Source organism: Muscardinus avellanarius, assembly GCF_963383645.1.
Source record: "Muscardinus avellanarius genome assembly, chromosome: X".
Lineage (NCBI taxonomy): Eukaryota > Metazoa > Chordata > Mammalia > Rodentia > Gliridae > Muscardinus > Muscardinus avellanarius.
Window position 1 is genome coordinate 49,343,866 of NC_137792.1, and position 26,912 is coordinate 49,370,777.

Consider the following 26,912-nt stretch of genomic DNA (forward strand, 5'->3'; position numbering starts at 1 on the left):
CCCTTCTGTTGCCTGTGCCATTGAAATCATATCCAAGAAATCACTGCCAGTTTCAATGTTGTGAGGTTTAATGACCCAGATTTTCTTCTAAAAGTTTATAGTCTTAAGATTTATATTTAGGTCTTTTATCTATTTTGAGTTAATATTTGTATATGGTGTTAGGTAAGGGTCCAATTTTATTCTTTTTCATGTAATTATTATTTTTCAACAATATTTAGTTAAAAGATTATTATTTCCTCCAATAAATGTTCATGGAAACCTTGTCAAAAATAACTAGACAGTATATGGAAGAATTTATCTCTAGGCTTGTATTATAACTCCAATGGTTTATATATCTGCCTTTATAACAGTACTACACTGTTTCAATTATTGTAGCTTTATATGGTTTGAAATCATAAAATATACATCTAGCTTTGTTCTTTTTCAAGACCATTTTGGGTACCTAGAGTCCATATTCCACATTAGGATAGATTTTTTTCTGAAAAATAAATAAATAAATGTATGATAGTTTCACCTAAAAAAAAGAAAAAAATATTCTCTGGTAAGAAAGAAAGCAAAAAAAATATTGAAATGTTATCTTTAAGTTATCAAAAGCTTGGTATCAGACAAATGAAACTGTTCTGTGAGATTATCAGTGTTAATTTTGGATAAATTGCTATAATACTAGATGTCAACCACTAAGCCAAGCATGGGAAGGAGGGATGGGGAGGGAACAGGGTAGGGTTCGGGTAGGGGCTAATTGGGCGATGTGTGCATGTATGTCTACAAAAGTTTTTTTTTTATCCCATTATGATGTATGAATACAGTGCACCAATAAAAAATAAATTAATTTAAAATAAAAATAAATAAATAAATAAATAAATAAATAATAAAATAAAAATCAGACTGGGGAAAATTCACTCATTAAATCTTCACTCTGTGATTGTTGGTTCTGTATTTATCCACATTTACAGATGAAGAAAATGAAATGCTAATTAATTTTCCCAGAATCACACAGCTAGTAAGTAGATAAACTAGGTTATGAACTCTGGTAATCTGTTTCCCAAAACCCCTCTCTCTACTGCGCATTGTTACACTATTTTTGGAAGATTTTAGAGATTCAATGCATGTCAAGTCAGGTCTGTGGAACCTAAAGAATGGCAGCCGGAAGTAGAGAAGGAGAAAGCAAGGTCTCTGCTCTCACATCCTGGATACCAGAAGCCATAGAGAGTGAGCAGGGTGAGGAGGGACCATATATAATCCCTAAGGCCAAACCCCTCCTCAGTAACCAAGCCCCACATCCAACATAAGTACCTTTTTCTCAGAGAACATTTGAAATCCAAACCATTACAATGAGTATTGCTGTCGTCGTTTCAAAGAAATGAGAATCCAGGGCTTAGTGAAGTTAAAGTATGTGCCCAGCTGGACATAGTAGCACACAAGTGTATTCCCTAGTTCAGGCATATTAGAGAAAATATATGTCCCTTCTCTTTCTGTGCTTGGCTAATCTCACTTAACATAATGTTCTCCAAGTCTTTCCATTTTCTTGTAAATGACATGGCTTTGTTCTTCCTTATTGTTGAGTAAAATTCCATTGTGTGTATTTCCCATAATTTTGCAATCCATTCATTTTTTGATGGAGACCTAGACTGGGTCCATATTTTGGCTATTACAAATTGTGCTGCTATGAACATGGATACACATATGTTACTTGTACTTTATTCTTATGTCTAGAAGACTATTACTGAAATTAATGGTAGAATTCTCAATCTGATAGAAATATTTGAGTGTTTCTTAAATTTACAGGGGCTTCAACCTAAGGGTTCAAGGTTTAATTTTCTGGTGTAAATTGGAAAAGAAGAAATTGCATGTTATTTAACTGAAAATAAAATACTCTGTCACTTGTCATCTGTGCTCCTACATCTTACTATCTTGGACAGTCACTTGTACCAGATCCATAGCTCAACTAGGTAGGGTTTCGAATAACATTAACACACCACAAAGAGTACATTTCTAATCTGGTGAGATGATTCCTCAGAATTAGGGAGCATGAGGCAGGACTCTAGCCCAGATAATTCCATTAACTAACTGAATGACCTTGGTCAACTCTTTCATTGTCTCTGTCTATAAAATAAGGCAGTTAGGCTATATGGCCTCAGTGGTTCCAATTTGACATTCTATGACTCTGTATATGAAGAAAGTCTATCCTGGCTTACTAGCATCAATTTATGGTGAATGAGTGAAGAATCTAAAAGGAAAATTATTAAAGCTAAATTGCATAATTATTCCTGGCCCACATGGTTCCCATAACTTTGCTTTTTCCAATTGACCTTTATCTTTAGGCTGGCATATTTCATAGATAGCTGAATTAGTTGGAATTCAGTTCCTTATGTAAACAATTTTCAGATTCAGAAGACAATAAGGCTTATAAAATTGTACCTTTATCACTCTCTAATCTTATCTTTCTGCTTTGTATGTATTCATAGCCCTTACAAGTTCTACAAGCAAATATACATTTATTCATTTTGCTTTTCAGTCTAAACCCTTCCAAAATGGAATGTTCCCTGTGTGACAGAATGGGTTTTCCACTTTACTTTTTACAATAACCATAATACCTAGAATAATGGTCAGAACACATAAGATGGATAATAAAATATTTGATAAATTGATAATTTGGGGTAATGGAAAAAGAGAACCTTCTGTTGATACTAACACTCCCTCTCCCAAGTTGTGAGATGGAAAGAGAATCAGAAAAAGAATATGAATTTCAAAATTATTCATGATAGACTGTTAGAATTTTTGACAAAAGCCCTATCTTCTTACTCTTCTAGCCCCTAATATTTATAGAAATAGCCTATATGGCTTCCCAGCAGAGTCCTGAGGTCAGCCTGAAAAGTTAGGTACTAGGTCACAAGTACACATGTATTCTGCATGCTATTCATGGAGAAAATAATTGTTGACTTGCCCAAAGTCCCTTGGCCCATACCACCCTACAGTGCTCCTCTTAACATTACCCATTTACCAGCTGGCTCATTTGGCTCCATTTTGACCCCAAAGTAGTCATCCCCTCAGGGTCTGCATGATATCTACCTGCCTCCCTTTGGCTAAGGAAGGACACTAAAGGAAACAGGAACTGCCTTGGAAAGCTAAACTGATAATTCCAGAGGACTTATCTTCAGCCAGATCAATGGCCCAGAACACACTCTAGCACTAATTAGGTAGAGTGGTCAGAGAATTTAGAGGAAGGAATGACCAATGGAGCTGCTGGCTGACCTGGACTCAACCTAGGATACTTATTTGTCTCAACTCAAGGGGAAGGAAGAAGAATACCTAACAATAGATTTTTGTTTACTTTTTATTTTTTGTTTAGTTCCTCTGGTCATTTTCCCCTAGGAAAACAAGTGCTCATCTGGGATAGGTGATGGAACACAATACAGTGTTCCATTTAGCTGAGGAGATGCTTTTATAAAATAGAAAAATATGAGGTCTGTTTTTCCTCCTTTCTTGGATTCACCCTGGAAATTGTCTCTAATGTTCTAGGTGTTAGAGAAAAGAATGAGAAGGGCACAGAAAGGGCTGCTGAGGATGACAAAGGGCTATCACTCAGTTTCTCTTCTAATCCTATACTCTCCTCTCTGACCAGGACCACATCACAGACATTCAAGGTAGCAAGCTGAAATATGCATTTAGTGTTCAGTTCTGAATTTAACACAGAATTAATCTTGCAATGGATCTGTGTTATTTTAATAATATGTGTTAAAATAGAATCTCAAGATTATCAGGGCTTTAAAAGCAACTGACTGCCAAAACACTTCCTATCTCATCCCTACCTAGTAATTGTTCCACCTCTATAGACAGGATGATCATTATCTTGCAAGACAGCTGTTCCATTGTTTCTTTTTAAAATAAAAAAACCCTTCCTCATATTCAGCCAGAATATGATTCCTTTTAATATGTAGTTTTTTGCCTCTCAGGATCACATAAGATTAGTATGTTATTATTTTTCAGAATAGAAGCATCCTATAAAGAAACATATCCAAGGTTATGTACTATTATGATCATCATAACACCCATTCCATAAATATAGGATTTAGGGATGAAAAATTGAGCTCGGAACATTCCAACTTGGAAGTGAGGCCAGGATATCTCCAGAGATGCCTTTCCCCATCCTATCACATTCCAGTTAGTATTAATACCAATTCTTGAATACTTTGGGTAGTATAAATAGAGATGACTAGAGAACCTTTGAATGGTGGTCTGTCCTTGGGAAGGCTAATGAGTGCGCTCTGGAAAATTCCATGCCAATTGAGCTTATCAGAAAACTTTATTGTCAGTTGTTAGGAAGTTCTTCCGGTAGAGTTTAAATATTTGGGCAGTACCAAAGGAGATGTTAGGGGCATTGTGTAACATCTCCAAAGATCTCCCAGGAATAATTTCCATAACTTCCTAGCTAGTAACAGGGGCATTCTTTTCATTCCCTCTCATCCTGCCTCTACTTTCTCCTCAAGTAGGCCATACTAGATATGCCTGCCAAGCTACCCAAGAGCTATAGAATTCCCGAAATCATGAAGCAGCCTCTAATATGGTGATTTCTGTGATAAGCAGAGTAGTCAGAGGAGTAGATACAATCTCTTCTGAGTCTCTAATTCGAATATGAATGTAAGTCCAGTTAACAGTGGATGTTGACGCTATCAGAGAAGCATACTTGTGCCACAAGCCCGGATGACTCCTCTCCACTAAGGCTGCTTGCCTTTTGTGTCACACTAATGAACAGATCCAATGAAATAGTACCACCTTCTCTTTCCTACCTTGACATGAATCATTGAAGCTAGGAGGATGATTATCATTTTATTCAGGCCTGAAACTGGTATACATAATAACCAATGCAAAGAACAAAAACATTAAAACAAAGTTTAGGGCTTTGTTTCTGAACTAAAAGTTTGTAATTATAGTTGTTCCTGTATTTTTCTCACTTCCATATATATGGAGAGAGAGAGAGAGAGAGAGAGAGAGAGAGGTTTTATAACAGGGAGCATGGATGCCCATTGAAAGACGCTATTTCTAATCCTCAGCAGCTAGGGTTGGCCATGTGACTAAGTTTTGGGATATATGAAACTTCCTTGTCATGCCCTTAAATGACAGAGTCTTCCTCACTTGGTGAAAGAAAACTATTTCAGATCATATGGATGAGAACAATATCTAGAAATATCAGAGCAACAAGAAGTCCTGCTCCCTGACACTAGATTGCTTATACAAAGGTGGTTATGTGAGCCAGAAGTAAACGTCTACCTTATTGAAGTCATTGAATTTTAGGGACTATAAAATAATGACCAAATCTATTAACTAACACAGAAGACTCACATTCAAGGATTGGCTGCTTTCCAACATATTTCATGAGATCTTGGGGAAGTAACTTCCTCACTCCAGGCCTCAGTGTCCTCATCTTTAAAATGAGCAAGATGAGGTAGAATAAGATGATTCTTTTTTTGTGTGTGGTATTGGGGTTCTTGGAAATCCTTCTACCTCTGGGATACACTCCCAGACCTACTTTTTATATTTTTATTTGGAAACAGGGTCTCTTAAGCCAGCGAGTCTGTCTTCGAACCTGTGTGATCCTTCTGTCTCCGCCTCCCAAGCATGGGGATTACAAGCATGCGCCACCATGCCTGGCTAATAAAGAATTTTTTAAATGGAGCTTGGGGTGTAGCTTGGAGGTAGAACAGCCCTGGGTTCAATCCCCAGTACTGCAAAAATAAAAAAGGTAAAAGTGAGGATCATAAAGGCAAAGTGATTTGCCTAAGGTCATATGTCCAGTAAGTACAAAAAACAGAGTTATCTGCATGAGAATTGATTTTAAGCTTAATATTGCCTTCTCTATGTGCCCACCTGATTGTTAGGATGGCATGTGATAATCCTTAATTGAGAAGCTTACAGAGATAACAAAAAGCCACCAAGTGCTTAACCCACTGTCCACATTGGAAAACACCTAACTATGGCAATTATGGTGGTGATAGCAAAAATGATAGTAGTGATTTTTAATTTTTCAAATTGACCTTTTTTATATTGGGAAGCCCAGAAAAATCTAGGTAATATTTATAGGTAATCAGGAATGAACAAATGACAAAGATAATCCACAAACTTTACAACAGAAAGATGGTAGCTGGGCATGGTGGCGCATGCTTGTAATCCCCACGCTTAGGAGGCTGAGACAGGAGGATCGCACTGGTTCGAAGCCAGCCTTGGCTACTTAGTGAGGCTTTCAGCAACTTAGTGAGACCCTGTTTCCAAATAAAATATAAAAAGGTCTGGGAGTATAGCCCGAAGGTAGAAAGCCTCTGGGTTCCACCCCCAGTACCACAAAAAAAAAAAAAAGAAAAATGGTATATCAGATTCTAGAATGCATCCCTTTACCCCCAACCTACTCTCCTTTGAAAAGCACTGGTATTAAGAAATGAAGGATTGAGAGACATAATTTTAGCAATATTAGGACCCAGATGGCTTCTTTTTATTCTTCCTTCTAATTAAATAAGGCTAGCAAAAGAGGGGAAAGACCATACTATTCAATAATTGCTCTTATTTCTCACGGACTCCATCATTTCCCACTGCCTCATCAGTAGTGCAACACATATGTAAAAGATAAGCTAGGCAGCCCATCCACAAGGAGTCTTCTGCAAGAAGACAATGCATAAACAGAATTACTAGAACACTATTTTGTCAATGTGGTAAGTTAGCTAAGTAACACTGGCTTCAAACAATTATATAAAATTGGAGTATGGACATCCTGAGGCTGAAAGTCAGAGCTCAGCCTAGAATCTAATTATATAATTTTGTCTTACTTTTGAGGAAAACTACCAGAAGTGGCTCTAGATAAGTGATGGAAGACAAAGTAATTCTTGCATTTAAGATCATTTTATGTACAGAAATAGGCACTGAAATGGAATTTTGGCTCTTCCCATCTCAAATGACATTTTCTCACTGAGAGAACAACTTTGAAGGTCTCTGATAACAGAAAATGACAGATAGTTAATTTCCTCAGATCTCTAAACATGCTGTCAGCATAAAGGGCTAAGCAGAAAAATTCTAGGTGACCTAAAAGCACTTCCAATGCCCCTTTCTTTGCATAACTAAAGTAGTTCCTATTCAATTCCTACTTTGAATCTCTTTTCTAATAACACAAAGAAAGAAACCTGGAATTGTTGCATGAATTGCAAATCCTCAAAACTCACCATTGACAATCAGTTGTATGGTGAGGTTTTTGTAGAGGCCATGTTTGGTATTGCTCAGGGCAAAAGTGTAGTTTCCAGCATGCTTTACATTCACTTCCAGGATCACAAGTCTGTAGTTAAGAGGATCAGGCTGGAAACTATGGTTTACTGGGAGTGGCTTTCCATCTTTGAACCTATGAGGGATGGGAAAAAATTATGAGTGCAGTGCTAGTGTCTAAGACATCCAACATTTTACTCTCTTAATGCATTTCATGAATATTTCTCTTTTTTTGCAGTATTGGCGATGGAGCCCAGGGGCATTCTACCTCCAAGCTACACCCTCGGTCCTATTTTTTAGTCTTTTTTAAAAAATAGGGTCTCACTGAGTTACAAAAGGCCTCACTAAGTAGCTGAGGCTGTCCGCCAACCGCGATCCTGTGGTCTCCACCTCCCGAATGCTGGGATTACAAGTGTGAACCACCACACCCGGCATTAATATTTCATCATGATCAATAAAGACAGGCAAATAATGTAATCATTTCCATCAAATCCATGGCTAAAGTTACTTTGTACAATCACTTCAAGTAAAAGATGGAAGGACTGAGAGACATAATTTTAGCAAAATTAGGACCCAAGATGGCTTCTTATTCTGCTTTCTAATTAACTAAGGCTAGAAAAAGAGGAGAAAGACCATACTATTCAATAATTGCTCTTATTTCTTATGGACTCCCATCATTTCCCACTGCCTTACAGTAGTGCAACACATAGGTAAAAGATAAGCTAGGCAGACCATCCACAAGGACTTCCTATTTTCTTAATGATCAAGTCTTTTGGTAAGTGCTTCCCCACATCTGTACTTCCACTTCCTCATTTCCCATCCATTTCTTTATCCTATGAAGTGAGACTGTCCACTGTGTAATTATTTTGAGATTATCTTCGCCAAGTTTACCATCTATGCCCTAATTACCAAAGTCAGTGGTCTCTTGGTATACGTGACCTCAAGATCTTATGAGATGGTTGACCTTAGAGACAAATTTTTCCTTAGATTCTGGACACCATTATTTATCTCTTCTTCACTTACTTTTATTTCATTTACTTCTCTCTTACGTAAGTGTTCTCTGAAGAAGCAAACATTTAAAATACTTCAGGAGACAGATTAAAGATAGGGGGCTTTAAATAGGAACTTATTAGCAGGAATCTACTTGCTGATAAGCTGTATATACGGTGCTATGTAAATATGCATCATTAATTAATAATAGTAGCACAGTAAATCTTTTAACTACCCCCACAAATATGTAAATGTTACTCTTGAGACTGAGCTTGGGCTGCCATCGCTCCACTTAGCAGTTCTAGCATCTAGCTTGACTCTTTTATTTATTTGTTCATTCATTCATTCCTCTGTATGTGTGTGTGTTTGTATGTGAGCACGCACACACACGTTTAGTACTAGGGATTGAACCCCATGGGCATTCTACCTTCAAGATATACCTCCATCCCTATTTTATTTTGAAACAAGGTCTAAGTTGTGGATGCTGTTCTCAAATCTGGAACCCCCCCTCCCCATCACAGCTTCCCAAGTACTGGGATTATAGGTGTGCATTGCCCGGCTCAGACCCATATTTCAAATTACTCATGGTTATCTCTAAATGAGCTCATCATGATATTCTCACACTAAATTTTCATTCTAATGAAGCCCAGGTTGTTAATAACACAATCACTGTTATATTTCACCAAATGTGAAAACTGCAAAGCATCTCAGATCCTTGGATACTAAACCTTGAGGTTTTGCAATGTTTCCCAAATCCATACCTTCTTATATTCTCATTACCTCCAGCTTAATCATGCCTACAGCATGTCTTATGTGAACTACTGAAATAAATCCCTCCAAACAGTCATTTTTCTATTCATCCTCCATTATCATTATATACACATAAGATCATATTAATCCTTTTAAAGTTTAACTATTTTTGCAGTACCATGGATTGAACCCCGGGGTCTCTACCTTCAAGCTACACCCCAGCCCTATTTTTTATTCTTTATTTGGAACAGAATCTCATTAAGTTGCTGAGACTGTTCACAAACCTGCAGTCTTCCAGTCTCAGCCTCCCAGGTACTAGTATGACAAGCCTATACCACCATCCAGCTAAAGCTTAACTTTGTCTATCATTCCTTACTACAGAACTTTTGATTATTCTCTACTATCTATTGAAGTTAGCAATGAAGATTAAGTATAATAACAATTACTTATCTAATTCAATCCTGATATTGTATAATATAAGTACCATCACTCAAACTTCATACATAAGAAACAGAAGCTTGAAGAGTTTAAGTAATGTGCAGGTAGCTTGAAGAAGTGGTTAAATCACATGTCTTCGTAATTCAAAAACCTGTATTCCTTACACTATACCACTTCTTTTTCTTTGTGGTACTGGAGTTCCTGGAAGCCCTTCTACCTCCGGGCTACACTCCCAGACATATTTTTACATTTTTATTTGGAAACAGGGTCTCCTAAGCCAGCGCGCGCGGCTGGCTTCGAACCTGCGTGATCCTCCCGTCTCTGCCTTCCAAGTGCGGGGATTACAAGCATGCGCCACCACGCCTGGCTACACTATACCACTTTTAATCCCAATGTTCAAGTACCTCTGTTAGGCTGGGTAAGATCCTCTTTAGGACTCCTTCAAAATCTAAGAGTCAAATGACTTTGGCTACCTTTGTAGATTTGTTCCATTCTCTCTTTCAAGAAAGGAAATCTCACTTTTCCTTAAACAAAGGAAGGATAAAATGAAGAAGGAAAAGGCATTCTAAACCTTGAGAAGGAGTAAAGAAAACACTAGATGCTGATATTGTGAGTGCGTAAAGGGTAGGGTTAGTGTTAAAGTATATTCCTGAGTTCCCAGTGCCCAACCAAGTATCTGCTGCAAGAGTGTATAGAAAGAATCTCTCTCTCTCTCTCTCTCTCTCTCTCTCTCTCTCTCTCTCTCTCTCTCTCTCTCTCTCTCTCTCTTTTGGTGGTACTGGGGTTCCTGGAAACCCTTCTACCTCCAGGCTACACTCCCAGACACCTATTTTTTTATATTTTTATTTGTAAACAGGGTCTCTTAATCCGGCAAGTCTGGCTTCGAATCTGTGCAATCCTCCTGTCTCCACTTCCCAAGCATGGAGATTACAAGCATGCACCCCCCACGCCCGGCAAAAGAATATCTTAAGGGTAGGAGTTAGCAAACTCAGGCACAGATAAACCCAGACTTGAAGGCCGACTTACCAGGTCACATTGGGACGAGGGAAAGCATCTACCCTTATACCTATTTTGAGCATATTTTGCCCAGCTGTCACCTCATATATTCGGTTTCTCTTGTAGCTCACATTGAGGAATGGTTTCTCTGGAATCAAAACAGACATGCAGTCAGAGGAAAAAGGCAGTACCAAATGCTAACTTTGTTCACTCATCCTATCTGCAGCCATGTACTCTGAAGCCCCAAGGGATAAAAAAAAATTTAATTGACACCTGAGCATGGTGGTGCATAACTATAATCCTAGAACTTGGAAGACTGATACAGGAGGATCCCAGGTTCAAGGACAGCCTCAACAAGCAATGAGAATCTCAGCAACCTAGCAAGACCCTGTTTCAAAATAAAAATAAAACAGAGTTCTTCCAAGGGTGTAGCTTAGAGGTAAAATGCCCTTGGGTTCAATAACCTGTGCCACACAAAGAAAAATAATTGACAAATATTTTTATCCATGTAAATTGCCATAATAGGTGGGACCGTTCTTTGTTGTATAATAACATCTTGCACTTTGAAGGATGTTTTTAATACTTGCTCTATTTCATAAATGACAGTAATGATCACCAGTCATTTTGGCAAAGAAAACATGCGTTTTTATTCCTCCAAAAGACAGTTCTGTTCCCAAGCTGCAAATCACACAATAAAGTTAATCATGTTCCTCTTATTTCTTGCCTGGTGATTATTTTGACATGGACAAGTAATATATTTCTGGCCAATAAGGCAAGAGAAATTCTGGGAAAAGTCCAAAATCTTTAAAAGATACACAAATATGAATCTCATTATGATATATAATTACATTGCACCAATAAAATTCTAAAAAGAAAGAAACATAAGTTTAGGGATTTCTCACTTTTTCCTGTCTCTAGAGTATAAACGGCACATGATTTCTGAGACTTTGGCAACATGCAAGATTTCACTACAGATACTGAAAGTAGAAAAAATAATGGAAGAAATCTGGCTTCTATAAGACATTGATGATCTATTGATTCAATCAACCATGGAACTATAAATCTAAAAACTCTTTATAATATCAGATAAATTCCTTGTTTAAACTATTTTTTGTGGGACTGGGGTTCCTGGAAACCCTTCTACTTCTGGGCTATACTCCCAGACCTATTTTTTATATTTTTATTTGGAAACAAGTTCTCTTAAGCCAGTGAAGCTGGCTTCGAACCTGCGCAATCCTCCTGTCTCCACCTCCCAAGCGTGGTGATTACAAGCGTGCACCACCACGCACAGCAGTTTAAACTATTTTTAATTAGGCGATTGCAACAAAAGGCAACCCAGTTGATACTGACAGCTATATGAAATCCAAAACCTGAGAGAACTAAAGAAATTTACCTCATGAATACTGTAGTGAATTTAACCGAGTAGCAGGTAGTTATATTTCTTAACTACAGAATAAAAATGGAATGTTTGGGCATTGTATTTGTAAATATTTATGTACAGATGGAAATTAGTATTTGTGAGATTTTTGTTTGTTTTGTTCATTGTGGTGCTGATAACTGAATGCATGGCCTGCTAGACACATGCTGTATCATTGAGATACATTCTCCCTCCCACCCCAGTAAGGGGTTTGTACATACCCACAAACAAGTTTTGGCATCGATATATATACATGCCAAAATAACTTTTTCTATATAATTGTGCTATTATTTTGTGTTTGTGTGAATATAATGTATATATGTCTTTATAAAATAACTTCATGAACACAGGGTAATTAGGTTAAATTGAGGTTCACTTAAGAGTTCTTTCTTCTATTCAATTTATAGTTATTCTGATATCAACAAAATAAACAAGGGGTGCCATCAAACATCATGTTATAGATTTAATAAAAGCTGAGAAAATTGAAATGATTTGTCCAAAATGCACACAGAAAAATGACAACAAAATCTCAAAGCTCTTTACTTTTTCCTTGGGGCAAAATACTGATAGGCAATGTTACCCTAACTCTTTGAAGTTATATACAGTAACATAGCACAAATAGTAGCTAGTCAAAAAGAGAAAAGCATGAAAAATAAATCGTAATATTTTCCAATATACAATCCCTGTACGAGGGCAGATTTGATTTAAACCCTGAAATATTGGGCTATAAACTGTACAAACCACACTAGGGGATAAAATATAGATGTGTCTGTGTGATTCACTATGTATGCATGGAATAAGAAATTCAGTCCTCAGAGAAAATCAAGAATGAAAGGTTTACATACTGTATACTGTGATGGTAATGTTGGCTTGCAGGGCAGTGTTGTTTTCTTCTCGGCAAATGTACAAACCCTTGTCTTCCATGGTTACATTCCAGATGGTCAAGTTACTATAGCTTTTGTATACAGGGGACCCTTTGTTCAAATTTCTTTTAATTTCACAACACCTTGGTGTTGTCTTAGACTGTGGATGAGAAAGAGAATAGTATTTCAATTGAGATTACTGAGCACTTCTAGATGTCTAACCTATCACATGCTCAGCAAGAATGCCAGAGAGAAACAAAGAAGAAACTAGTATTTTGTCTGAACTTCTAAGAAATCAGGTAGGTAAGTAATGGGTCACAGTATAGTATGGAGTAAAATATCAATCCCCTATAATACAGACTTCCTAAGATTCAAAAGCTGCTTATTATTAAGCTTTATTGATTTCCTAGTACTTAATCTGGTTATTGGCCCAGATTAGGGCCTGATTGGGAATGGCAAGGAGAGAGGATGTAGATAGACTAACTATCTGGAGCAATGAAAACATCCTTACATCTTGCCGGTTGAATACCCAGTCCAATTTGATTCGTCCATTGAATGTGGTCTCTGCAACACACTGTAGGAAAAGGGTATCTCCCATCAGAAGCTTCTGGTGGTTGGATCTGATAGAGATATTTCCTCTCTTGGTTTCTGAAAAAAATAGCAGATGCTATGATGGCACTGACAAAGAAAACAAGAGATAAAAATCTTAATTATGAAATACTTCTTAAGAATTCTTAATTCCTCATCCCTTTCTTTGATGGAAAGTATAGGTGTAAAATAAAACCAGAAAGTCCCAAAATTTAGAAAGGACTAAGTAAAAAAAATTTTTTTCGTGGTACTGGGAATGGAACCCAGGGGCCTTCTACCTCCGGGCTATACTCCCAGACCTAATTTATATTTTATTTGGAAACAGGGTCTCTTAAACCAGCTGAGCCTGGCTTTGAACCTGCGCGATCCTCCTGTCTCAGCCTCCCAAGTGCGGGGATTACAAGCATGCGCCACCACGCCCGGCTTGTAAAATTTCTTATAAACTGTTTTAAGATGCTTGGTGGTGGTGTCAATGATCATGTCTCCAGTTATTGAGGTTTTTTAATGAGGAGGATTTTTAAAGCCTTAGGAAACTGTCTCCAGTTTAAGAATTTTCCCATCAGAAAGATTTTTATTCTACTGATCTAAAGTCATCACTGCCTTTGGTAGCCCATTCTGTTGGGGAATTCCCTGAGTTAATGGCCTAATCCATATTAATACAAGGGAAGAAATAACATAAAGCTCCAATGTGTCTATTACCTAGCCACAATGTGCACCATTATTATAGTTTTACAAGAACAACTTTATAAAAGGTGAATATTTATTCCTAGATATTGCCACCAGACAAATAGTCTGATTTTTTGTGGTCATGTAATCAGACAAATGAGATAGCAGAAGTTGGTCTAGGCTTTTCCTACTGACATACATACAGGTTTTTAAAATAAGAGACTGGAATCCCTGATTATCAGCAATATGGAAGAGAAGGTAGCTGGAATAAGGTTTATTAAAATAGGAGAGGATTCTTCAAAGCAACAGAATCATACTCTGAACCCAAAGGTATAAATCACATACCAAAACGCTGTGGGAGATAGAGTGACCTGTAGGTCTTTCCATTGACCTCAGCAACACACTGGAGCATGCTACTATAGAAGTGGTAAGAGGGTCGAGTCACAGTGAAGCCTTTCCTGGGGTCCCAGTTCTGGACTGCATAGGTGAATGTGGCAGGGTGTAAAAACTGTGGAAAAAAGAAAGGAAGACATAAAAATATAAATGCAATGGTCTCACCAGTAAAACATGCTGGCTGTTCTGAAGTCATAGCAAAGGAATGGTCAGTCTTCCCACTCTGCTGCCCAAGCTTCCTCAGGATTGAACCAGTGCTGGTTTATAATGTCTTTGTTTGCCTTCTATAAAATTAACAAAATTCTGAGCACAGTAGATACTCAACAAATAAAAATGACACTAGTAAATGTTGACACAGCACTGGCTATGTGTTAGACAATATATTTGCTCATATAATCCTCACAACAACCCTATGATGTTTTATTCCCATTATACAGATGCAACTTAGAGTGGATACCTTGCAGAACTGTTGCTTTATTATTGGATTGAATGCCAAGGCTTAGGTCTCTTCTACTGGAGTAATTTAAAGCCAAAAGGCCTATTCTAAGATTGATTCAACCCTCTTTTTAAGACTGCTAAAGGAATAGGAGCTACCAGATTCCCAGGTTGCATATATACTCATCAGAAACCCTCATATTTATTGATATTCTGTCACTTTGGGTATCTCCCTCTGCCTCGTCTAAGAACATGTGAAAAAAGACTTTAAGAAACCTTCATGAAGTCCATGCCTAATTGGTGCTTTCATTCATTCGATTAAAGATATGCAATACTTAATCAATGGTGTGGTCTGTGCCAAGTACTATTCTGGACATTAAGGACCAAACTTGAAACAGTACAAGCTGAGAATCTACTCTCAGCTACTGACTTTTAAAACAGAGTTGGATTACTAAATTTTATCTTTTTGTAAATGTAAAATAGATACCAATTGTTAACATTTTTTCAAAAACAATGGATAAAGTAAAGAATAAAATAATTTTGTTACTTCAATACTAGAAAATTAATATGGGGCCCTATAAATGCTTTTACTATTTGGGTTATACTTGTTAGAATCTATTTGGTAAATATGTTGGACTAAATCAAATTGCATTGAATTTGACCTCATGAGGAGTTAATTTTCTCTTTCATGAAGTTATCTTTAGTTATTCAGTTACCAATTGGGTAATCATCCTTGGATATACTGTTGGTTTACTTTTAACTAAAGCTGCTTTTTTTTGGTGTACTGGGGTTCCTGGAAGCCCTTCTAGGAACCTCCAGGCTACACTCCCAGACCTATTTTTACATTTTTTTTATTTGGAAACAGGGTCTCCTAAGCCAGCATGCGCGGCTGGCTTCAAACCTGCACGATCCTCCTGTCTCTGCCTCCCAAGCGTGGGGATTACAAGCGTGTGCCACCACACCCAGCTTAAAGCTCACTTTTGTTACAGCTTTATTTCAGGAAAAAGGAAACCCCTCATGCTGGAGGTATAGATTAGTGGCAAAGTGCTTGTTTAGCATGTTTGAGGCCCTCAGTATAATCTCCAGTACCACAAGTTATAGAGAAAGACCCTTCTTTCCTTATTGCTGAGTGTCACTGAATTCTAGTGATGATTCTGCAAAAAGAAGGAAGGGAAGCAGACACTTATGTGGATCATATATGTCAGAGCAGGAAATGTGAAATACATAACCAACAGGTCAGACTCCACCCATAACTATACTAGTACATTTCATCTACACTGCCTATTTCATTTTACAAGAATAATTCCCATTTAGTCTCTTAAGAAAGTAACTGATCAAATATTTTTATGCAATGCACACTCCAGGTTTCTTCATGCTTAGTTTTGCATCTTTCTCTGTGGGCTCACAGAAACTGAGAGATGCTGATCTAACATCACAGTAGCCAAACTTCAGATAAAAGTGTTGCCGAAGGGTTGAGGGGTAAGGTCTTTAACCAAAAGCTCCTTAAAGGGAAGTACTATGTCAAATATTTTTATCCCAAATATATGATAAGAAGTTGACTATGACAGGCATGGTGGCTCACACTTGTAACCCCTATACTTGGGAAGTTGAGACAGGAAGATCACAGTTTCGCAGCCAGCCTCAGCAACTCAGTGAGGCTCTCCACAACTAGTGAGACCCTGTTTCAAAATAAAGAATTAAAAATAGGGCTGGAGGTGTAGCTCAGAAGTAGAATTCCCCCTGGGTTCAATCCGTGGTACTAAAAAGAAAGGTAACCAGAAACATGGAGAATTTTTCCTAGTTATAAAATAAAGTGGAATAGTGTGGTTGCTGTCTTGGAATCTCCTTTGGATGGAAGGGGAGATTGCTATATACCATGGAGTTGCTTACTCTTATAATAAGCTTAGCTGAGAGGATAGCTAAAGCCTTATAAAGGCAAATCCTGTCTATACCTCTGTTCCCATACCCATATCTATACTCTGGAGGTGACCCGGCTGCCTAGTAGGGTTTAATTTTAGAAAAGGATGTTTGAAACTTATCCAGGTCAGTCCCTTCCCTATGTCATACTTCCTTTTGGCTTAAGACAGAGACACAGTGGCTCCAAGCCCCGCCAAAGATTAGCCTGAGGGTGAAAAGGAGGCCTGGTGGGTGGGCCAGGTCATTATCCCGGCATATTAGGTGGAGGAAGGATGAGGCAGCCAGCCAAGCACATAACTCTACAGCAAACTGCATCCTTCCCTCTCCACCCTTCCTGTCATAACACTACCTCCTTCTGGACCAAGTCTCCAAGACATGGGACACCTTCCTTTTCCATTTTCCCTCATCAGGGAGGAGAGCTTGAGCTGGCTGCTCAGAGGAGAGAGCATTTCATTGTGGACATGGGAACTGCTATACTGAGCATATAAAGACCTGTTTAATGATTCAGGTCTTATTCATAAGGTTCATAGCCAAACATAAAAATTAGATGTCCTGATTCCCTAAGTATTATCCTGTGTCATCCTTTAGAATGGAAGGTTATATCTCTTCATCTCCTGGCTACATTATTCCTCTACTTCCAGGTTTTTTTTTTCTGACTTAGGGCTACACAGCCTAGGAAGAGGAAGAATAAACAATATAGTATGTGGCCTTCAAGGAGTATCTAATGGATTCCAAGACTTTATGGATCCTATTAGAGGTTAAATCCTTCTGCCTATGGGCTTGGCCAAGTAAATCTCTTTGACTTATCAGCTGCTGCTACTAATCCACAATTTCCTGGATGTTCCATTCTCAACTCACAGCTGTACTGCCATCAGGCACTGAGTAAAGTCCTGATCCTCTTCATATGGCAGGAGAGTAAGAAGTTAATTGTACACTACTATGGGAGGGTCATTGCTCTGTAATTACAGAGAAGTTAGAAAAAACCTGGGAGTAGAAGAATAATGTAGCCAGGAGATGGACATAACCTTCCATCCTAATGGATGACACAAGGGTAATACTTAGGAAATCAGGACATCTAATACTTATGTTTGGCTATGACCCTTATGAAATATGAACCTTAAACAAGTTTCTCCTTTTCTCTAAGCCTAAGGTCCCTCATATGCAAAATGTAAATAAAGCCAGCCCCATTTACCTAAGAGAATTGCTATATGAGCAGCTCAAATAAGATCTTATACATAAATGAATTTTTTGTGTGATACTGGGGTTCCTGGAAACCCTTCTACCTCCGGGCTACACTCCCAGACCTATTTTTATACTTTTTTATTTGGAAACAGGGTCTCTTAAGCCAGCACAGCTGGCTTCAAACCTGCATGATCCTCCTGTCTCTGCCTCCCAAGCACGGGGATTACAAGCGTGCGCCAACACGCCCGGCTACATAAATGAATTTAAATTTTTTTTTTGTGTGTGTAGGTCTGGGGATGAAACCCAGGGGTATTCGACCTCTGAGCTACAGTCCCTGCACTATTTTTTATTCTTTTATTTTGAAACCAGGTCTCACTGAGTTGCAGAAGGCCTCATTAAGTAGCTGAGGCTGTCCATGGACCACAATTCTCCAGCTTCAGCCTCCAGAATGCTGGGATTACAAGCATGCGCCACCACGCCCAGCTTAAAATGTATAATAGTATTATGTAATTGTGAAAGCTATGGGCTTCAGAGATGTGAAGGTGATCTATCAGGAATGTCTTTGCCATTCATACCCAAGGTTGATTTAATTTACCAAGCTAGATGGGTAGGTTAACCCTTCCTATCATCTATTTCTCATACATTCCTCTCAAAGCTTTCCACCATTTTATCTCTGTTTTAAAAAAAGAAAAAAAGGAGGCCGGGAGTGGTAATGTATGCTTGTAATCCCAGTACTTGGGAGCCTGAGGCAGGAGGATAGCAAGTTCGTGGCCAGTCTCAGCTACTTAGTAAGGCCCTCTGCAACTTACTGAGACCCTGTTTCAAAATAAAGAATAAAAAATAAGGCAGGGGGTATAGCTTAGAAGTAGAATGCCGCTGGGTTCCATCCCCAGTACTGCAAACAAAGAAAGGAAGAAAGGAAAGAAGGAAGGAAGGAGGGAAGGAAGGAAGGAATGAAGGAAGGGAGGGAGGGAGGGAGGGAAGGAAGGAAGGAAGGAAGGAAGGAAGGAAGGAAGGAAGGAAAAGGAATAGGACTGGGGGTGTAGCTCAGAGGTAGAATGCCCCTGGGTTCAATCCCAAGTTCTGCAAAAGAAAAAAGAAAAAAGGAAAAAAAGAAAAAGAAGGCTTGAGGAAGGAAACAGATCAAATAATCTTGTGTTCAAATATAAAAGCATCACTAATAACCTTACTATTATGTATGAGAAAGCTAGAGAGGGATAAAAGGATGGTGTTAGGAGTAAACCACACCCAGAAATTTTGTATGTATATATGAAAATCACTACAATGTATAATTATATTGTACCAATAAAATTCCAAAAAAGGAAGACATGAAATATGACTGTAGACATCTATACATGGACAAACCTTTACATGAAGTCTATACAGGACTACTCCAGGTCATCTGAAATTGGCAAATTCAGACAAGGTCTTCTAGAAAATTATGCTACCTTGGGCTAAGGACATGGATCAGAGGTGGTGTGGGACCTAGTGTGTGCAAGGCCTTGGATTCTAACTCTAGCACCACAAAAAATAATAAATAAAAATTAAAATGAGTTTATTAATCATTTTACATAACTTTCTAGAATAACACAAAATGCTAGGGAAAGGTCAACAGATGATCACTTAGGGGCATACTATCTATCTTTTTTCCCTCTACTTTTGTAACCATTCTGTAAAAATACTGGTCCAAGGCAAAATGGTAGCATATCTATGCATCTCTGTGCTTTTCCAATGAGGTAGCCATAATACAGTTTGAGCCAGTACTGGATATAATACTGAAATATTCTCCACTATTATCTTTATATTTCACACACTATATAGTTGTAGGTCCTTGATCTGAAAGCCTAACAATGGAACTTACCAGTTGAAGCTTAACATCAATATCAGGGGAAGTGACCCGGCATGGTACAAGTATCTCTTGGGTTTCAGGAAACACAGTAATCATCAGTGGCATACTGTCATAGGTCTGCACAAAGGTCTGGCTGTCATCTGCAGGCATAAGAAATTAAACCGTGATGGTGTTGTCTTAGGATAAGAGTTCATAGTTCCCATGCATGTAAGGACCTGAAAAATCATTACTACTTTTTAGTCTACATTTGTCCTTTTTCTGTAAGGAGAAATTAAGGTTCAGAAAATAAAATGAACTTCGTGAGGGACACAACTAGAACTTTAATACAGGTTTCCTGACTCCTGTCCAAAATTTTTACCACAAGGGCCAGGAAAGAGTACAAGTCTTCTCATATAGATAAGTAAGATAAATTCTATTGGTCTTAGTTTCAATCTGTTAGGCTACATGAAATAAGTCAAATCTCTCATTCACATCATGATCCTTCTGGCATATATCAAACTAATGTCATCTAAAATCCCTACTTCTCCATGGAAAATGTTTCAAAATCATATATGAGTTATCTATACTTAATGATTGTCACATAGTTATTAATACATTGTGCAATAGTTATTAATACCGATAGTTATTAATACATTGTGCATAAGATATCTGTGTGGCAAGGATAATTATTTAAGTATTACATATCTCCCAAGTCAAATTATCATTGCTCTTTAATAAATAAATAAAAATAAATTTTAATTATCATAATTGTACTCATATCACCTTCCCATATATCTCAGACTCAGTCACCAAATTTATATGGTTACATTAGGCCATTTCTTATTCTGTACTTTATCATCCTCAAGATGATTTGAAAGTATGTATTTGAATACAAAATATTGTACAACTTAAAAATTCCCCTATGCCATCTTTATTTTCTCTTGTTCACTCATAGGGTTATATCTCATCTCTCTGCTTTTTCTTTCTACAATCTCTCCCCCTCAATAATTCCAGCTCTACCTATAGATTCAACCATAGCTCACATTTAAAAATGTATTTCTTCTGTATCTTCTATTCTATTCCACTGGTCTAATGTACCTGTTTTGTGCCAATACCATTTTACTTTTTGTTACTATAGCTCTGTAGTATAATTTGAAATAAGGTATTGTGATATTTCTAGCATTGTTCTTAATGCTCAGAATTGCTTTGGTTAATCTGGGTCTTTTTTCCATATAAACTTTGGGACTATATTTTCTAGTTCTGTGAAGAATGTCATTGGTATGTTGATAGAGAATTTTTTAATCTATAAGTCACTGTATATAATAAGGCCATTTTGACAATGTTTATTCTGCCTATCCAAGAACATGGGAGGCCTTTCCATCTTCTAGGATCTTCAATTTATTTCTCGAGTATTCTGTAATTTCTATTGTAGAGGTCTCTTACTTGGTTACAGAGCAAAAAGCATAATCTGGAGAAAGACAGCCTGTTCCTTAAAAGTTAGTTATCTATATGTAGATTTAAATTATATATCTATATGATAAAATTAAGCATCTATATATAGAATAATAAAATTAGATCCCTGTATTTCACTCTGTACAAAAGCCAACTCAAGATGTAAAAAAATGGTAGAAATTTAACCAGAAACTATGCAATTACTAGAATAAAACTATAGTACCAACTCTTCAACATACAGGAACTAGTAGAAACTTTCTCAATAAGAACCTCAAAGCCCAGGGAAAAAAAATCAATAAATGTTATGGCATAAAACTTAAGAGCTTCTGCACAGCAAAAATCATAACAAAATATTTGAAGATTAAGCCTACAGAATGGGAAAAATATTTGCCATCTACTCCTCTTATAGGGAACTAATACTTATAATATATATAAAGTTCAACTGGGTGTAGTGGTACACACTTGTAATCCCAGTACTTGGGAGACTGAAACACTCTTATGTATTGCAGATTCAAGACCAACCTCAGCAACTTAGTGAGGACCTCTGCAACTTAGTAAGATTATGTTTCAAAAAAAACCAAGAAAATAAAGTAGGGCTGGGGGTATAGCTCAGAGTCAGGAATGCCCCTGGATTAAATCCCCAGTGCTATCAAATTTTATATATTTTAGATATATATCTCAATTAACTTACCACTCAAAAAATAACTAACCCAATAAAAATTAGTCATTGAGAACTATCTAAAAATAGATACTTCTCAAAATAGGAAATAAAATTGGCCAATAAATATATGAAAAAATGTTTGTTCAGCCGGGTGCAGTGGAGCACGCTCGTAATCCCTGCGCTTGGGAGGTGGAGACAGGAGGATCGCATAGGTTCCAAGCCAGCCTCGCCGACTTAAGAGATCCTGTTTCCAAATAAAAAAATAGGTGTCTGGGAGTGTATCCCAGAGGTAGAAGGGTTTCCAGAAACCCCAGTACCACCTAGCAATCAGTGAAATGCAAACCGAAACTACACTGAACTTCCATCTAACTCCAGTTACAATGGTAATCATCAAGAATACAAATAAATGCTGGTGAGGATGTGGAGAAATAGAAACTCTTACATGGTGTTAAAATTGTATATTAATACAACCACTACAGAGATGAGTTTGGATGTTCCTCATAAAACCACAGAATCATCATAGGACTCAGATATATCACTCCTTGGTATCTCTCCAAATGAATTAAAGTAATAATGCTATAGTGATACATGTATAACCATGTTTATAGCAGCACGATTCACAATAGCTGAAAGATGGAACCAATCCAGGTGTCTGTGAATGGATGAATGGGTAAAGAAAATGGGAAATGGAATTCTACTAAGTCATAAAAAACAAAATTATGTCATTTTACCAAGCCATAAAGAACAACTTTATATCTTTTCAACAAAATGAGATAAACTAGAGAATATTATAGTGTGTCAGATCAGCCAATTTCAAAAAGTAAAGGATGGACATCCAGGAAAATGGCGATCAAAGGAAGCAGCACATCTCAGTCTTACTGACACTCGATTTCTATCGCCATGGAAACAGCATCTTGACAAGAGAAAATAACCACCAAAACTAAAACACAGCAATGAGAAATTGAAAGGTGGCAGAAACAAAGCTAGAAGTCATAACAGAGGACAGATAAGTACACCACTGGCCTCCGATGGCTATAGTCGTGGAGGTCCCCGTGGTGCCATCTTGCCTAACTGTACTGGGAATGCTGGCACTGCAGCCTCCAGAGTCCTCAAGCAAAAAAGCCAATGACAATGACTGGATGAGAAGTGAGTGGTTGCAAGTCATTGAAATTGTAAGTGGTTGGCTCCTCACCTCGTGCTCCACAGATACTACTGCAAAGATGCCCAGCCAGAACCTGTGAAAGCAACAGTTGAGCTCACCATGTCCTCCAACAATCCAGAGTGGTGCTCAACAACACCATAAGTGAACCAGCTGTCCCCAAGTGAGGCTTCCTGGTGCAGCTTCAGGGATTCACAAGGTCTGAGACTTTGCCGTTCACTCTGGTTAAAGTGGGGATCAAGTCATATACAAGAGAAGCTTGGATTACAAAAAGCCCACAGGGCCAATTAGGCAAAGAGGCCTATGGTCCCCAGGGGACAGCACCCCAGAAGGGCCTGCAGAGATCGCCACAGACTACCCAATCATGGTGACTGAAGAGGTCAGAAAAACTCAGCCCTCTATGTGGAGAACACAAACTCCAACATATACACCGAGTTTGGTACCAGTGGCATCCAACATCTATGCAGATGAGGAGAAATGCAAGCTCAGGGTCTGTGGGAAAAGTGGAGACTCACGCTTACACTAGATCCTGCCCCAGTGATACTGGCTGCCTAAGTAGACAGAGAGAGTCTCAGGGACAGGTCCTGAGGAGAGCTCACAGACCCAGGTTTGCAGCAAGAGAGGCACCAGTGGAGCCAGGGTCCCAATCATTGAAGGAGACCAAAAAGTGGGGCTACAAACTGACATCATTGCTATAGATTACAGACCAAATGAGAGTGTTTGGAACATACACATTAACTTAATATAGAATGTGAAGCTTAAATGGCTGAAAGAATTCATGCAGACCCAAGAGTACTGCAGAAGCCAAGTCTGCTTTGTACTCATATATTTGTAGGGTTGATCATTTTGTTGTTTTGGTTTTTGTTGTATATGTATGTGCTTGTTTAGATGCTCTCTTCTCCATCCATTTTAGAAGCTTCTTCCCTGTTTCATATCTACTCTCTTTATTCCATCTCTTGTGTTTGTCTTGTATTAAATCAACTTCATACCACTATACCTAAATACTCTACACTGGTTACTAAAATCTGCCTATATATTCACTAACTCTAAACCTTACTATATATTACCTTAGTACACTCAAACTCTCATTCTACTTGATCCTATCTACTACTCTACCTTATTCTTGCATTTACTACTTTATCACCTTCCTCTTCACTCAACCTTCACCATTGAATACAATATAACTTGCCATGTATATACCAGCTGACATCTACAGAGTGAGAGAAAGCTATCAAAAGCAACAAAAAAGTCAGGTGTGGTAGTACACACTTATAATCTCATTTGGGAGGCTGAGACAGGAGGATTGAGGTTGGCAGACAGCCTCAGCTACTTAGCAAGGCCCTTTGCAACCCGGTGAGCCCCTGTTTCAAAATAAAGAATAAAAAACAGGGCCGGGGGTGTCACTTGGAGGTAGAATGTCCCTGGGTTCCATCCCCAGTACAAACAAAGATACAAACATAAGAAACCTGAAATCATGAGAAGGAATAATAGTAAGGAAGCAATGAGCTCCTACAACCCCACAATAACAGAACCTGAGAACAAGGAATTGTAGAGATCACCAGAAGGACAAATAAGAAATTTAACATTTGAAATGATACAGGATTTCCAAAAAGAACTTATAGATGGCCTGAAAAAAAATAAAGGAACAAATAAAGAACTGAAACCCTGAACAGGATTCAGGAAGAAACTCTAAAGGAAGTGAAGGATACAATCATTAAATGAAGGCATCAATGAAACCTATAAACAACACACTAGACTACATGCAAAATGAAATCTCGCTCTTAGAAGATGACCACTCCAATAATGAAGGTATAGCACATAATTAAAAAAAATTTGACAGAATGAATATTGAAGAGATATGGGTCCATTTTAAAAGAGCTAAATTAAGAAAAATAGGCACAGAAGAGGGAAAAGGTGAAAACAAAGGGATCAACGATTTTTTCAAATAAATAACATCAGAAAATTTTCCAAACATAGAAAAGGTACAGGAAACATATAGAACCCCCTTTAGACAAGATCAGAGAAAAGGTTCATCAAACCACATAATAATCAAACTGACTAACATAGAGGCCAAGGATAGAATCTTAAAGAATATGAAAGGTAACGAAAATCAAAAGGCCAAGTGACTTTCAGAGACAAACAATTAGAATCACTCCAGACATCCCAAACCAAATCATTAAAGCCAGGAGGTCCTGGAGCAACATATTCTAAACTCTGCAAGAAAACAACTTATAGCCAAAAATTTCCTACCCAGCAAAACTATCTCTCAGATTCAATGGGGAAATAAAAATCTTCCACAAAAAAAGGAAGCTGAAATAATTTATGTCTTCCAAACCAGCACTAGAGAAAATACTCAAAGAGATTAATTACAAAGAAGAAAATTCATAGCACTGAGTATTCACATTAAGAACAGAAAAGCTGAGCATGGTGGCGCACGCTTGTAATCCCCGCGCTTGGGAGGTGGAGACAGAAAGATCATGCAGGTTCGAAGCCAGCCACGCTGGCTTAAGAGACCCTGTTTCCAAAAATAAAAAAATAGGTCTGGGAGTGTAGCCCGGAGGTAGAAGAGCTTCCAGGAACCCCAGTACCACCAAAAAAAAAAAAAAGAACAGAAAATCGCCAAATAAATAACCTAATGACATATTAAAATCAGAGCAGAAGATTAGGCAAGAACAGAAAAATAAAGAGAAGGGACATATGTTTTCTCTAATATTCCCAAGCTAGGGAGTAGTGGTAATACCAAAAGGGGCTCCATATAATGGAGAGGAAATCTCAGCAAAGCTAGAATGGAAGGATAGGAGAGGAAGAAAGCTGAGGTTGTTCAATGGAGGAGCTACATTCAAATATGTGTAATAGTAAAAATATAGCATGGTTAACCTGGATACTCTTTATTGGGTAGGGGGAAGGGGAATGGGGGAGAGGGCATGAAGCACAATCTAAATGTACACCATTTTCAATATGTCCCACATATAAATAAAGTAAAATATGGAAAAAAGAAAAAAGAAAAAAAGAAAAACTATATGCAAAAAATAAAAAATAAAATAAATAAAATAAAATTTTTAAATCCTTCCAAAATAAAAAATCAGAGCAGAGATCAATGTTGTAGAGAATAAAATAACAATACAGAAATCAACAAAACCAAAAGCTGGTTTCTCAAAAAAATAAACAAAATGAATAAACCACTAGCCAACTTAAACAAAAAAAGATAATCAATCCAAATTACTAAAATCAGAGATGAAAAAGGAGATATTACAAAAAACAGTGTGGAAATACAGAGGATTATCAGAAACTACTTTGAAAAACTATACTCCAATAAAATGGAAAACCTGAAAAAATTGACAATTTTCTAGACACATAAAACCTTCCTAAACTGAGTGAAGAAGACATAGAAAATTTAAACTATAAACTTCTATTTAAGAGTAGAACAGAAGACTCAGAAACAAATCCGGACACTTAGAGCCAATTGATTTTTGACAAAGGGGCCAAAACGATATACTGAAAAAATATAGTCTGTTCAACAAATGGTGTTGGCAAAATTGGTTAACCATATGCAGAAAAATGGAAATAAACCCTACTTTCTCACCCTGCACAAAAGTAAATTCAAGATGAATCAAAGGCTTGGAAATTAGACCAGGGATCGTGAGGCTCCTTGAAGAGGTCATAGGCCCAACACTGCAACATATAGGCACAAGTAAAAACTCTCTCAACAAGACCCCAAAGGCACAAGAAACTAAAAGGCGGATCAATACGTGGGTTTGGATTAAATCAAAGAGCTTCTGTACAAGTAAAATAAACTATCAAGATCTTAACCAAGAACCAAGAGAATGGGAGATTTTTGACACCTACTCCTCCAATAGAGAACTAATATCTAGAATATACAGAGAACTCAAGAAACTCAGCACTAAGAAAACAAATAACCCAATTAAAAAGTGGGC

At 37.7% G+C, this 26,912-nt stretch overlaps 1 protein-coding gene across 1 annotated transcript in view; it reads right to left on the reverse strand.

Annotated features, from left to right (window-relative positions):
• LOC308278889 (vascular endothelial growth factor receptor kdr-like) overlaps positions 1-26,912 on the reverse strand; it is a gene marked incomplete at both ends in the record, with an annotated part of 257,546 nt that overhangs the window by 119,265 nt on the left and 111,369 nt on the right. The window contains 6 exons of the mRNA XM_080718883.1: positions 7,206-7,378; positions 10,447-10,564; positions 12,679-12,856; positions 13,208-13,344; positions 14,296-14,455; positions 19,739-19,866. Coding sequence (XP_080575009.1) covers positions 7,206-7,378; positions 10,447-10,564; positions 12,679-12,856; positions 13,208-13,344; positions 14,296-14,455; positions 19,739-19,866 — 894 coding nt within the window. The remainder of the gene's footprint in view (positions 1-7,205; positions 7,379-10,446; positions 10,565-12,678; positions 12,857-13,207; positions 13,345-14,295; positions 14,456-19,738; positions 19,867-26,912) is intronic.